Below are 15,864 nucleotides of genomic sequence, written 5' to 3'. Positions count from 1 at the left end.
GTCAGAGAAAACACAGCGCGAGTATACAAATAGACACGCATTTCGTTCCTAACAAACTTTACGTGGTCCTAGCGGTCTCAACACTGGTACATGAGTAGCGATGAGTAGCGCGCGTGCTTGCATGCCTCAAAGCGAACGCTCCACACTGCCTCTCTCTCTAACATTTCACTAACCGATGGCTAGTGCTGGTACCCACTAGCAACAGGCACCAACTAGCAATTTTGCCACAGGCCACTTGAACTCCTGTCCAAGTTGTTTCTGCATAGCTGCAATACTTTTCTTTTTCACCTGCGGAGGGCACATTTCCATCCTAGCACTGCTTTCGACGGCAGCTAAAGCATCGGAAATGTCGCGCAGGTGCTGCTCGGCATCGGCCAGTCGGGCCTATGGCCCACAAAGCCCAATGTATATTTCTGATAGGCCGAATGTGATGCCTGGAAGATTTTGATTCAGTTGCTATAAACATAACGCAGAGCTCGTATCAGCGTTGTGGATATCTTAGCAAATCATTGCAATTACTGATGAAGTAGTTACTGTACTATTTGTTTTCACTTGCTTGTCACTTTACCTTTTCTTCACATCAACATACTCTCCATGGCCATAAACAAACACGCACTAGTAGTTTCTATGATGTGATTTTCTGTGATGCAGAATAGTGTTTGCGCTTGTAGGGTTTATTCGCACTATATCCGGCGTTCGCACTATGTCCGTAGCTTTCCCAGCTGCGCCATCACTGGGACCGAACCAAATTTTTTCGGATAAAAAATTGCCGCGTCCTAGCGCTTGCCCTGCTCTTACTTTGGGTCAAACTAGTCAACAGAAATTATTCGCATTTACACGCCGTGGTTGCTGAGTGGCTACGGTGTCGGGCTACTGAGCACGAGGGTCGCGGGGTCGAATCCCGGCCACGGCGGCCGCATTTCGATGGGGGCGAAACGCGAAAACACCCCGCATACTTATATTTAGGTGCACGTTAACGAACCCCAGCTGGTCGAAATTTCCCGAGTCCTCCACTAGATACGGCGTGCCTGATAATCAGAAAGTGGTTTTGGCACGCGGGTCCTCCTAATTTAATCAATGAATTCAATGATTCGCGTTTGAAACGTCCACACGCACGTCCCGAGTCGCACTCACTGCATGTCGAAGGACACGCCGACGCCCGTTGCTCGCATCTGGCGACCCAGCTTCAGGAACCGCTCGAAGCCGCCCTCGTAAGGCCCGCCCACCAGGTTGCGCCCGTCGCGGTACAGCGAGTCGAAGAAGAGCAGGTCGCACAGGCCGTCTGGCGGCAAGTTGTCGCTCTCGCTGAACTCGTTGCTCACGGCGCACACCAGGGGGACCTTGCCGGCGGGCCACGGGAGCGCTGCGAGTTTTTTGTATGATGCAGTCCCAGATTGGACCGTATACGGACACATCCGTATCCCATGTACCTGGTATTCTGTTGGGTTCCTTGCTTTCAGTTTATTTATTTATTTGCTTATTTAAAATGTCCTTACGGGCCACATGTAAGGCATTGGGTAAGGAGGCCGTTACAGAAGGATTAGAAGTGTATATAGGGCATATAACAAAGCATAATAAACATACATTATTAATAGACAGTGGAAAAATGCATACATCTCTTATACATGCATTAACGCATTGTACAAAAATAACGCGGTCGGTAATGTACATATTGGAAAAAAGACAAACGATACGGTTCTTTTGATAAACAATGTAAATAAAAAAAATTTACCCACTCCAGTTCAAATACTAAACAAGATTAAAGAAACGCAAGAGTAGTAAGCGAAATAACGAGCTCATAAACAAGAGACCACATAACTGGAACACTGAAGAAAATGCATCATGCTCTTTATAGAAGTTATTGTGTGTGTGCGTGCGTGCGTGTGTGTGCGTGCGTGTGTGTGTGTGTGTGTGTGTGTGTGTGTGTGTGTGTGTGTGTGTGCGTGTGCGTGTGCGTGCGTGTGCGTGTGCGTGTGTGAAAATTCCCACCAATGTGTACTGTTGTGTCGTCCCAGAGGACAAAAATCTCCCCTGAAGTTACTTTCTGAACACCGCGATTTGTCACGAAAATCTAGTACATAGCCTTTACGCATATGACATATAAGCCCGTTATGTGTTTTGTATATGAACATATAAGCGTAATAATACGGCCATATATTGGCTTTTATGATTGTACAAAATACCACACAACCACCCACGTAAGACTAGTATACGTGCAAATACAGCATCAGTATGGCGGCCTACAATGCGATTCTACATGTGGAGGCGCTTTTCTTTTTTAACGTGCGATATCTGCCCAGCGATCGATTTAAGCACTAATGGACGACTTCAATCCCTTCTGTTCAGCGAGAGCAGGGAGAAAGTAAACATGTCCTCCTCAATAGCGATTAGTAAGAGTTGATCGGAAGATGCTGTAAGAAAAGTAGGGAAACGACAAAAAACGGAGACGTACCAAAACAAAGTTCACTAGGGGGTCAGAACATTTGGTTATGGGAATTCATCGTGCGTTTTCTTTTTCTGTTTCCTTTTTTTTCTAGGTAGGACTTCAGGCAGTATAATAGCAAGAGCTTGGTAGTGCAACCCACTTTCCCGTTCCAAAGGGGACGCTCATAACATCCATCCATCCATCCATCCATCCGTGTGCCTAAACTTAGCTATACGAGCGTCCTTCCGTTTTGCCTCCATCCAAACGCAGCCGTCGTTGCCGTGAATCGAACCCATGACCTTGTGCATAGCAGCAGAATGCCACAGCCGCTGAGCCACCAAGGTGTGTGCGGTGTATTTCAACTTAAGCCACCAAACGTCTGAAGCAAAAAAAAAAAGGTCATCGACTTGACTGTAGCACGAAGCTACGTTTTAGTTACTCAGAAACAAAGCTTCAAAGCTGTCGAAAATTAATCCTGGTCCGGAAATACACGGACCAGGTCGATTTCGCTCTTCAGCTGCGAAGTTTTTTTTTTCTCAGAAACCCGTATGGTGGGTTTCCTTTGCAGCTTCACACTAAAGTCGAGTGCATGGCACTTTTTCTCTTTCATGAGCATTCCTCAACCTTGCGCACTTCCGCAGAATTGATCTGCCATCAAAACTATGTGTATAGTAATCAACAGTAGTGCTACCCAGGAAGTTGTGGAAAACTATCGTGGCGACGAAACTTACGCTGTATCGTTGTTGTTGTAGGCGCCGTTACCGCAGGCGTGGCAATGGAAGGCATGTCATCAGCAGATCCTGCATGCATGAGTCATATTGACAAACGCTGTAAGTACAAACTTCTAGTCCAAAGAAAGGCCAGTGGTAGCAGCTGCGCCTGCTACTGTAAAGTTTTCTCAGGTAAATGCGGAGTACAATTTATCTAAAGGGAGGGTAAAGCTATGTGCATACATTTTGACCTCGAATATATATGCCTTGGCCTGGATGAGTTGAGTGTTTTTTTTCTTCTTCTGAGTACTCAACCCATCAGTGTCTCATAAAATTACTGCACAAGTCGCCCAGAGTCTAGTGGAACTACAGTGATGGAAAATTCTCGGTAAAATGACCATCAATAGTATCGATAGCTTGTTCAAACTATCGGTAGTGTAGAAAGACTATTGCTATCGTTGGCAGTGTCGATAGTGTTAGCGTACGATATCTCGGTATAAATCTATCGACAGTGTAACAGAAATCTTTGATAGTAGTATTATTGATAGTGTTATCGATAGTTTTGACATTCTTGGCTAGTGACATTACCAAAGGTTTTGAGATAACTGACTATCAGAAAGAGTCATTTCATACGATTCGCAACAGAGAAATTTCGCGAAGTTCATGTTGCATTGTTCACGTGTGGTGCGTCAAGTGATTTTACATTTTCGATAGTGCACTGTCGATAGCACTAGTCCGCTCTCAATTGTACTATTAATAATATTGTGAGCATATTAGTGACGTCATCTTCCTCATCTGAACATAACCATCACGCTCGCTTGGCGACTTCATTGGCGGAGCGCTAGCTTGTGCTTTTAGAATAAAGGCGTCGAGTGAAACCTTTGCTTCTTAAGTGGGGGAGGTGCTTTAGGATCCCTTTGACCTCTCCACGTTTCTCTCCTGTAGCTTCGTCCGGGTCTCCGCTTACACCAAGTACCCACCGACAGGTCCCAAGACGAGCCAGCAGCGATCGTTTGGCATCACTTGCTCAGACTTTTGGACAAAATTTATGTAATGGAAATGAACGTTGTTGAATTGCTGTCAACATTTTTGCAGTTCCTCTTCTGTCGCTGAATGAGTGGCCCACATGTCATCGACGGGGCTTTGGTGGTCTTGCCGACATAAGAATTGCTACAGGTACAAGGTTTCTCAGAAAGCATAGCCTCATTTCACAAGTAATTAGGTGCCTAACGTACAAAGCATTTTCGTTCGTTTAACAACTTTTCGTGATGGGCCGACGGCCCATGCTATCATGACTGGTACGTGTCTGTTTTTACGAAATATTCTTCCGTACGAATTACTTTGTGAATACGGGCCTAGGTATATGTTTCCTATAAGCGTTCCAACGGCCTTGTGGCAATAGGAAGTTTCAGCGTATCTCGTGTTAAGGTATGCGCAAGGGCGTTTGCATATTACTGAGTTGACGGTGTTAGCGAATGCAGGTAGGGACATTCTGCGACCCTTCGCTTTGCCACAATGCCCTTACAGTCACGCTTACGTGTTCCGTGAGCGTTCTTGTCGAAATACGCATTGAAAAAGGCAACATGTTCATCCATGATCACGCCACTCCCGAAAAGTTACACCAGCAAGGAAACAGAATACGCTTGGTCGCAGCTGCAATAATAGATCTGTGTTTGTCTAGTTGAGCTCTGCGCCACCAGGTGGTGCCAACAATGAAGTACTATCGAGGCACCTTAGGCTATCGTTTCCTACAATAATTACTAGAGGCAACGTTGCCGCTGCAATTGTTCAGTGACCATGGGAATGATGGTTAGGCCTGATCTCTGCGCTTATGGCTTCAGGCGTTCTTGTAGCTTCTTCGTTTGTTATGCTTTATCTGCCTTCATTGGATTATACTTCAAAGAAATCTACAGTTTTCCTAAATGCAGGAGGCAACAAGGCTCTGCGAACAAGCATCATCGTCATCATCAGCCTACCTTCTGTTTCCACTGCAAAGACGAAGACTTCCCCCAGCGATCTCCAATTATCCCTGTCTGGCACTAGCTGACTCCAACTGGCGCTCGCACATTTCCTCATTTCAACCCCCCCCCCCTGCTACACCTAATTTTCTGCCGTCCTAAACTGGCGCTTCCCTTCCCTTGGCACGCATTCTCTACCTCCAATGGTAGACAGATGATCTGCCCTACGCATTACATGTCTTGCCCAACTCCAGTATTTTCCACCAAATGTCAACTAGAATATCGGCTATCACTCTCTGATACACACCACTCTCTTCCGGTCCCTTAACGTTACGCATAACACTTTTTCGTTCGATCGCCCTTTGCACGGTTCTTAACTTGTTCTAGAGCTTCTTTGTTAACCTCGAAGTTTTGCCCCATATGTTAGCACCGGCAAAATGCAGTGATTGTACACTTTTCTTTAAACGACAGTCGTAAGCTCCAAGTAAGGATTTGGTAATGCCTGCAGTATGCGCTACAACCCGTGTTTTGATCTTCTGTAACTTTTTTCTGATGATCAGCGTCCCCTCTGAGTAAATGACCTAGATAAACGTACTCCTGCACAAACTCTAGAGGCTGACTGGCGACCATGAAATCTTGTTCCCTTGCCAGCTGGGTACTGAACATTGTCTTCTGCATGTAAATCTTCAACCCTACTACTCTTTCTCGGTTGAGCACTTCAATCATTTCTTTCAATTGATCCTTAATCTTGCTGAACGGGACAATGTCATCTGCAGACTAAAGGTTGTTGAGATATTCGCCGTTGATCCTCATTGCTAGGCATTTCCAGTCTAATAGCTTGAATACTCCTTCTAGGCATGCAGTGAATAGCATTGGAGAGATTGTGTCACCTTGCCTGACCCCTTTCTTCATAAGTATTTTTCCACTTGTGAAGAATTAAGGTAGCTGTGGAGTCTTTGTATGTATTTCCCAAGGTATTCATGCACTCCATGATTATGTAATGCCTCCGTCACTGTTTGTATCTCGAATGAACCAAATGCCTTTCCATGGTCTATGAAGGTCAGTTAGAGAGACTGATTGTACTCCGCAGATTTCTCAATTACCTGAATGATGACATGGACGTGATTCATTGTAGCATATCCCTTCGTGAAGCCAGCCTGTTTTCTTGGTTGATTGAAGCGTTGCCCTGATTATATTGGAAGGTACCTTGGTGAATATTTGAAACGATACTGAAAGCAAGTTAACGGGTGCATAATTATTCAATTCTTTAACCTCTCCATCCTTATGTATTGGCATATTATTGGTATTTTTTCCAGCTCTCTAGTTCACATGAAGTCATGAGGCATTGCGCATAGTGGGCCGAAAGCTTTTCAGGCATAGTATCAAATAAAAAAAAATCAAATCAAATGTTTTATTTCCAACGAAACTTGTTGGGGGTCCTCCAGGCGAAAAGCTGCGACATACAGCGTGTATGTGCCTGAAAGCCCTCATATGGCAGCAGTAAGTCAACATTTGAAACACTGGAATAATCTATAAAATGAATAATCTATGAGCATTCTATGAATGATCAATAAAACATCTATTAGGATATACAAATACAATGGGTCACATTTGCATTAATTACAAAGATCACATTTCAAAAATACATTTACAAAAAGACGCTCTAATTTGTTTTCGAGCCAAGGTACCTATAACATTTTCTTTCCCAAATTTATTTAACAGGGAAGGTAGCGTGTGCCTCAGCGACTTCATGAGGCAATTTGTACGTCGGTACGGTACTAACCACATGTATTCGCTGCGGGTACGCGCATCATTTCTTTCGCATTCAAGTCCTGACGTATGTTTTAAAAATGTTAAAAAAAATCGACTTTTATTCCAACTTTTCCTGCTGCTCTTCTCTGGAACATGTTTTGTAAGGCCCTCCTAACATCCTCGTTAGTAATGAAAGGAGCTTCTGTATTCTCATCATCACTACTTCCAATAACGGTTGCGTAGTTGCTGTAAGCACTCTGCAAGTCAGTACAAAATTCTGCTGGTTTTACTATATAATCGAAGTTGCTCATGACATTACCTCGCATATCTTTCCCTGTTTACATCTCACCTGTCCTATGCCAAGTTTTCTTCTCTCTGATTTCATGCTGCGGCCATTTTTTGCTGCTTCCTCAATCTTTCCGACGTCATAATTTCAAATGTCGATTACTTTCTTCTTGTTTATCAGCTTTCACAGTAGAGCGAATTCTGTCTGATCTCTCGAGTTAGACGCTTTCATGCTTTGTCGTTTCTTTATGAGGACCTTCGTTACTTGGCAGACCTTACCTACTCGCTGCCTTGGTACCTATTGCCTACCACGTCAATTGCTGCTTCTGAAATCAGTCTACTTAGGGTTTCATTCATTACCTCTATGTTCTCTTCCTCTTCCTGTTCTAAAGCTGCCTATTAGCTTGCGAGCACCCATCTGAATTTGTCTGCTTTTCAAGTTCAAGTTCAAGTTCAAGTTTATTCTTCTTCTAGTACAGACTAGAAACGTCCTCCCGGGTTAAAAGCTGCCGTCAGCAGCTTGACTGGACCCAGGAGGCGTTATACATGGCCGCGCGATAACAGTAACCTTTTTGGCACAAAAAACTTAAGAAGTTTACTAAACATAAGATTGAAAACTCAGATACATGCTTATGAAAGGATATGTAAGAACAAGACATTTTTTTACAAACAAAACAAAAAGGCAAGAAAGAAAAACATGGTCATTTATATGCATCGTTATACATGAATATATATGTTATAGGTTAACGAAATACATCTTCAACTCTTTACGAGAGAATTTATTAGCGTAAACATGACTATTTAGAATTTTCGGCAAATTGTGTTTAATAGATTGTAACTTATACTCGGTGCGAAAGCGCGGTACAAGCCAAGGTTCAGGATTTCTGAAATGCACAGTTATGTCATGGTGCTTTAAGGTCGCTAGTGATGTAAGAAAATCTCTCCATTACCCTTACTGCCCGCATAATCGTTGCTAATAGCAATGGTTTCGGTTGTCCATACGTCCGTTGCGTAAGGGTTTCCATAGCGGTTTCTATGCAAGAGGTCCTGCGTTCAAATCCTGTGGCGGGAAAATTTTAATAATTTTATGCTATTATTTATAATCCCAGCGCTTTATTGACAGTGATCGGTTTACAAAGTCACGAAGCAGTTTATAATGTCAAAATAGCGAAGTTTAGGCAAATCCATGAGCCGACCTTCATTCCGGTGCTGGCTGAACTGTCCTGTTTGAAGCGCCCGTAGACACTGCCGCCACAGTTCCCTCTATAGTAGTCGTATATCACTATTCCCTAGGCCGCTCGTGATTACGTGCCTCCGCTAAACAGCATGGCGCCACGATGTAATCTGCATGCACAACGGTGTCACTATACACGGGGCGTTCCTTTAACGATACATATTACTGCAGTGATCATAGGTTAGTGAAGTTTACGATCCACCTCAATTTGAAGAGAGAAAGAGTAAAATTGGTCAAGAGGAAACAGGCCAGCGTAGACGCAGTAAGGGTAAAATCAGACCATGCAATTCAGGCTGGTCTTTGCAAACAAGTGTGCAGCCTTAGAACAGAGAGAGGATGATGACATAGAGCTACTGAGTGAAACCGTAACTAGGCTGGCTTCAGAGGCCGCAATTGAAGTGAGAGGCAAGGCACCAAGGCAACCGATAGGCATGCTCTCCCAAGCAAAGAAGGACCTAATAAACAAACGACGAAGAATGAAACTGTCCAACTCAAGAAATCAGATAGAATTCGCGGAACTGTCAAAACTAATCAACAAGGAGAAAATAATGGATATTCGAAATCATAACGTGAGAAAGACTGAGGTTAAGGAGTAAAAAATGGACGCAGCATGAAACCAGTGATATAGGACAAGCCAAGATAAGCAGGGTAATAGCAGCAATTTCGAAGATATAGTAAAAGCAGTGGAAGAATTCTATACTGACCTGTACAATACTTATAGCAGCCACGATACCTCCATTCGAAGCGGTAATAAACACGTTACAGAGGCTCCTTCTATAACTAGCGATGACGTTAGAAGGGCCTTGCAAGACATGAAACGATGAAAAGCGGAAGGAGAATATGGAATAACTGTCGATTTAATCAAAGATGGAGGAGACATAATGCTTAGAAAACTGGCGCTCTCTATACGAAGTGTCTATCGACTGCACGGGTCCCAGGAAACTGCAAGAATGCAAACACTACACTAATCCACAAAAAGGAAGCCGTTAGAAAATTGAAAAATTATAGGCCCATTAGCTTACTCCCAGTATTATTAAGATATTCACCAAGATAATTTGCAATAGAAAAATTTGGAGAACGCTTAAGCTTCACCTTTAAGAGTGGAACGCGATAGCAATTAAAACATCCCTGACTGCTGCTCACGCTTCCAGCCAACTGGAGCGTATGTAACCGTAATGTTTATCTGGAAATGCTCGCGGCGAACGCTATGCGCGCAGGCGGGCTTTCTGGTCGAGACGCGGCCTCTTGGAGGGGCCGCGATGCAATCGATGCAACGGAGGCGAGCGCCATCTGGAAGTCTTTCAAGGAAGCGGGCGCGCTGCTCCGCGGACTTTACGCGCCGGCGTGCGCAAATGGCGGACGCTGTCTTCGGTCTCTGCGTTGTAAAAACACTGGAAAAGGGGGTTTGTTTGAGTTTTAGTGTAACAGAATTATGTTTTATCGTATATTCAAATTACCATCCGAGAGCTATCATATCTGTAGGTTGTGTGTAAGTCGTAGTTTACGATTTTTCCGCGTATTTTATCCTGCGAAATTCAATTAGTTCATCGAATTTCTTGCGTCACATGAACGGCCTGGGTATGTGTGGTTAGAGAGAGAGAGAGAGAGAGAGAGGGAGGGGCGTAACAGGGAGGTTAACGAGAGGGGAAGATCCGGTTTGCTCCTTACGCTGGGTTAGAAAATCTTTCTACCCATGCGACGTCTGACGCTGGATGTCGCATGGATGGAAACGGGCTCCGTAACGCTATCGCGTTAATAAGGGCAACACTGTATTTTAGCCAACCGAGGGGACAGGCTGGCTTCAGGAAGGGACACTCTTCAATGAATCCCATCCATGTCATTAATCAGGTAATCCAGAAATCCGCAACGAGTACAATCAGGCTCTCTGTATGGGTTTCATAGAATACGAAAAGGGATTTTGTTCAGTAGAGATACCTGCAGTAATAGAGGCATTACAAGTCATGGAGTACAGACCGCTTACGTAAATATCTTGGAAAATATCTACACAGATCCCACAGCTACCTTAATTCTACACAAGTAGGAAGATACCAACAAAAAAAAAGGATCAGACAAGGAGACACAATCTCTCCAGTACTATTCCCTGCGTGCTTGGAAGAAATATTCAAGCTAATTAACTGGGGAGGCTTAGGAGTAAAGATCGACGGCGAATATCTCAGCATCCTTCGGTTTGCCGATGACATTGTTCTATTCAGAAACACTGCAGACGAGTTACAACAAATAACTGAGGACTTTACCAGAGAGAGTCTAAGAGTGGGGTTGAAGATTAATATGCAGAAGACAAAGATAATGATGAATAGCCGGGCAGGGAAACAAGAGTTCAGGATTGCCAATCAGCCTCTGGAGTCTGCGAAGGAGTACGTTTGCTCAGGTCAATTGATCACAGGGAACCCTGATCATTAGAAGGAAGTTCAAAGAAGAATAACAATAGGTTGGATCGCATAGGGCAGACATTGTCAGATTCTGACTGGAAGCTTGCCATTATCACTAAAAATAAATGGGCACAATCAGTGCATTCTACCGGTGCTAACATATGGGGCAGGAACTTGAAGGCTGGCAAAGAAGCTCGAGAACAAGTTAAGGATCGCGCAAAGGTTGATGGAACGAAGAACGTTAGGCGTAACGTTAAGAGATGGGAATAGAGCTCTGTGGATCAGAGTGCAAACGGGGATCGCCAATGTTCTAATTGACATTAAGATAAAATAATGGAGCTGGGCAAGTCATGTAATGCGTAGGCTAGATAACCGGTGGACCATTAGGATTACGGAATGGGTGCCTTCAGAAGGAAAGCGCAGTCGAGGACGGCGGAACACTAGGTGAGGTGATAAAATTAAGAAATTTGAAAGGGCTAGTTGGAATCGGTTGGCGCGGGACAGGGGTAATTGGACATCGCAGGAAGTAGCCTTCGTCATGCAGTTGACATAATATAGGTTGATGATGATGAATGACTAAACGTCGCCTGTGGCAGTTAGCATATGTCTATTCCTTAAGCTGGATTACTCAAAGAGACGGACATTACCAGCGCGATAGATTGAAGTGCATAATCACCTAAATAAAGAAATCACTAATTAAGTTTTAACTAATAACATTACTGCAAAAACTGCAATTTCGAATTGCAGCCAGCGAGTTGGCTAGCTGTATATACTTGGAATGAATTCTCAAAGCGACACCAGTTTCGAGGCATAGGCCATCAACCTTGTGGTGAAAATGCATTGTTGTTCCACTTACTTTTTCACCAAAGTGCCATTTTATGCATTGAAGCACAAGAATAATTGAAACGTCCACATATTCCTCGCACACTTTTGGAATCAATATCGCGTAAATGGCTGAGCATTCGTTCTAAGTGGATACGCTTTGCAACCTCAGTGGGTACAATTAGTAAATAACAATGAGTGCCGTAAAGTAACTATTAAAAAACAAATAGTTTTGTTAATTAGCTGATGCTGCATTTCGATCTCTCGTGGAGTTAATGTCCGCCTCCTTGTGTAATCCAGTTCAGGGACTATAATTACGCTAGCTACCACAGGCGATAAAAAATGTTCTGTAGAGCATTACAAAAACACACCCGGTATAACTCTCAAATGGTTGGGTGAGAACTAGTTTTGGTTTCCTGAGCTCCTAAATAAGAGACATTCAAAGATGAATATTGTCACGTGGTCGTGACGTCAAAGAACACAGTAGAAATACTGTGAAAGGCAAAACTAGCTTTTATTGGGCAAACCTGTGCCCACAAAACAGGCTACGCTTAAAGCACAACGACAGAGGCGAACACAGTCGGCGATCGTCGAAAATCTGATCAACGGGTCAAGCGCGTCGGGTTTTATACACCAATCGTCGAATGTTCCAGACTAATCGCTGGGGCCCGCGTGTCTTCCACAAAGTTCTACACCATTCGCGTCAGGCGATGAAATCAGATAACACAAGGTTCGGCGACAACAGACAGCGGATTGAAGCATCGATAACTTTCCAGAAACTTCGGATGCATGCAGGCGCGTCCCGCGCTGTGCGATAAGATTTGTTAGGCGGCGAAACGTGGTCACCCGATAAAGGTAAGTACACGTGTCAATATCAAGGGAAAGCAGAGATATTTCTTTTTTGCATTTTGTGTTTCTTTCATTTTTTCTAACCAAAGATTTATAAACGCGTTCGTTGCGCTTGTTCTCCTGATGCCTTTATTGCTCAGTGGTGTTTCTTTTCCCCCTCTCTTTTTACAATGAGCATCTTGTCGTTATATGTACTAAATTCAGTACGTGTTTTATTTATGCCGTATGCGCGACAGCAGCACTTGCTGTCGATATGTTTGACTCTTTCTTGCTCTTATCATGTAGCCTATTTATTTATTTATTTACATTTATTTTGTTTATCCTCAGGGACAATAGCATTACCAGGGGGAGTGTATATGAACAAGCAACAAGAAACAATGAAATAGGAAGTAGATTAAAATATATGAAAAATAATTGGGTGCAAATACCAATGTTCGCTAATTACTAAAAACGAAAAATATAAGCTTAAAGCACATGACAAAGCCGTGAACAAGACAATAAGTGAAAAGCCGTAGATTGCACAAATAATGGCTATTTATACAATGTTAGCAAATGATTTGGTTGAAAGCACGCCTATCGTTAATTGAAACAATGTCAGCAGGAAGGTGGTTCCATTCTTGTGATATGCGGCGAAGAAAAGGCGATGAGTAACTTTTCGTGTTATTTCACCTTGTGACGATGATCTACGCGGTGTAACATCTATACGAGTTGAGTAATGAGATCGTTTTGCAGTACAGCGTTATGGTATAACTTACGAAACGCTGTTAATCAGGATACTTTGCGACGGTAAGTTATTAATGGCAACTGTGCAGCGGTGGCGTAGAGGTAGAACCTCCGCCTCAGGTGCAAGAAGACCGTGGTTCGAATCGCGGTGCCGCGCAATTTTCCATCGGATTAGAAAAAAATCCGCGTGTTGATAAAATTGCATAAAACAGGCCTGGAGTGCGGCCTATCTCGGTGAGCAGAACCGGTAACACAATCCCTCACCTGAGCAGGATTAGCCACCCTGGTGCAGTACTTCGCCACAACCTCCTATATGAATACAACAGTGAAACCACGGCTCTCAGTCCCAAGCAGCTGCGAAGCAACTGCTTGGGACTTAGGGACGGGGTTTGGGACGCAGCAGAGGGTGCTAAGAATCCCTGGCTCCGGACAGGCCGCCATTGTAATCTGAATCTGGCAACGTTTAACGCTAGAACGTTATCTAGTGAGGCGAATCTAGCAATGCTATTAGAGGGCAGTAAATTGGATATAATAGGGCTGAGTGAAGTTAGGAGGACAAAAGAAGCATATACAGTGCTAAAGAGCGGGCAGGTCCTGCGCTACCGGGGCTTAGCAGAGAGACGAGAACTATGGGTCTGATTCCTGATTAATAAGGATATAGCTGGTAACATACAGGAATTCTACAGCATTAACGAGAGGGTGCCAGTGCCTCTGTGAAGCAGGAAGAGAACATGCAGTGTGGCGTGTTTTACCTAAATCGGCGCATCTATATATAGGTATTATCTTGTGAAGACAGCCTCATTCTTCAGTCAACATTTTGCACATGTTTTGGGAGCAACTTCAACGTGCTATGCGCTATCCGGTATTCTTCTTGCGATACTTAATGGATTCCCAGAGACAGCTACACTGCCAGCGGAATTAAAAACGGCCATTGTGACACCATAATTTAAAGGAGGAAAGAAATGTAGCGTGGACAGTTACCGACCTATTTCTATCCTGCCTATCATGTCACAAATAATAGAAAAATTTCTCTTAGAAACCACGACTTAATTTCCAGCCAAGTTTTCAGTCATAACAAGCCGTCAGATTGGTTTTGTGGCGGGACGGGGCACCATTGCTCTGCTCCAGCAATTTTCAGACGATTAAACACAGCTTTAGCACAAAACATGTTTACATGTGAATTGTTTCTCGATACTTCTAAAACATTTGATACTGTGAATCCCAAGCTCCTGCTTGAAAAACTATACGTGCTCGGTTTCAGGGGGCCATTTTACCAGCTCCTAAATAAACTATTTGTGCGGCCGCACAAACGCGAGTTAAGGACATCTTAGTTCAAATCAAGAAAAAGAAATACGCATGGGCAGGACATGTAATGAGGAGGGAAGATAACCGCTGGTCGTTAAGGGTTACGGACTGGATTCTAAGGGAAGGGAAGCGTAGCAGGGGACGGCTAAAGGTTAGGTGGGCGGATGAGATTAAGACGTTTGCAGGGACAACATGGCCCCAATTACTACATGACCGGGGTAGTTGAGAAGTATGGGAGATGCCTTTGCCCTGCAGTGGGCGTAACCAGGCTGATGATGATGATGAGCAACGCGAAGATAGCTTTCATGACACTTACGGTCGCAGTATGTGGTTGTTCAATGCCGTTGAACTGTACGGGTTGGGAGGGGAGGGGGTACAGGGCTTTGTCAAGCTGTTCGTAAGTAGCTTTTACCCGACACCCCCCTCCTCTTTCTCCTTTGGAAATGAAATAAACATGAATTTGATTTAATTTGACATGCCTTCTCGACTTGCCGTTGCCAAGCCATGTCGAGTGAACTCTGTAAGGATGCGATAAGAACGGACTAAGCGTTACTGCTGTTTTTTTTATGCTCTTTTCGCCACTTTCCGGTCTTCCCGGCAAAAAGAAAAGGGAGCGCCCAGAAACGCTCCAAAGTCACGTCTGCAGAATGTTTGTGCTTCACGGTCGTCTGCAGTTACAGACGTGACAATGCTTTTTGTACGTTCCCGAATCTCTGAGCCTCCTTACCTGCCAGCTTTTCGGATGTGTTCCCACTCGGCGTGGTCGTCGGTAGCACCCAAGGGGCAGTGGGAAACGGACTCGGCCTCGGCAGCCCCAGCTGGCGTTCGAGCTCTTCCTCTGCAGAAGTTCACGAAAATGTGACGCGCGCAATTGGCAACGTTCCGCGACGAGTCCGGCGCGTATTTCGGTGGATCGCCCGCAGAGAATCGACCGCTACAAAACAGATTCACCATCGACATTGTCATCGTGCGCGGCGTAAGATTTGGGGAAATGAGGCAACCCTGTAACACCGTATGCCTGCACTCTAAAGGCCGCCCCACATTCAGCGTTTCTACCGGCGTTTTTTGGCGTTGCGTCTCCAGGCGTGGTCGCATGAACGGCGCCAGAGAGGGCGTCCAGCCACACGAGCGGCACGCGGACCAGCGCCAGCGCAGCGTCGCACAATGTGACCAGATTTATTTTACCAGATACCTCCTAAGCTAATTGTGTAATATCAATGAAAAGAGCTGTCATAAGTATTCTTCAATGCAATACTTATGCCTTTTTGCATAGTTTTACGCTAAATAAAATATTCAGGGCTGTGTAGAAAAATTACACAAGGCTAAGCTTCAGAAAACTGGCAGCAATATCGGCGTGAACATCACGAGCGGTCGGCGCGTCGGCGTGCGAAGCTGAGCATCGAGGGTTCTT

At 44.4% G+C, this 15,864-nt stretch overlaps 1 protein-coding gene across 1 annotated transcript in view; it reads right to left on the bottom strand.

Annotated features, from left to right (window-relative positions):
- Positions 1-1,130: 1,130 nt before the first annotated feature.
- The window catches only part of LOC142563290 (uncharacterized), a 31,254-nt gene continuing 16,520 nt past the window's right edge, over positions 1,131-15,864 (bottom strand). The window contains exons 2-4 of the mRNA XM_075673845.1: positions 15,181-15,291; positions 3,157-3,225; positions 1,131-1,363 (exon numbers count right to left, since the gene is read on the bottom strand). Coding sequence (XP_075529960.1) covers positions 1,131-1,363; positions 3,157-3,225; positions 15,181-15,291 — 413 coding nt within the window. The remainder of the gene's footprint in view (positions 1,364-3,156; positions 3,226-15,180; positions 15,292-15,864) is intronic.

Source organism: Dermacentor variabilis, chromosome 11 (assembly GCF_050947875.1).
Source record: "Dermacentor variabilis isolate Ectoservices chromosome 11, ASM5094787v1, whole genome shotgun sequence".
NCBI lineage: Eukaryota > Metazoa > Arthropoda > Arachnida > Ixodida > Ixodidae > Dermacentor > Dermacentor variabilis.
Note: the sequence above shows the minus strand (reverse complement) of the source record. Positions and strands in the feature narration are given on the sequence as shown.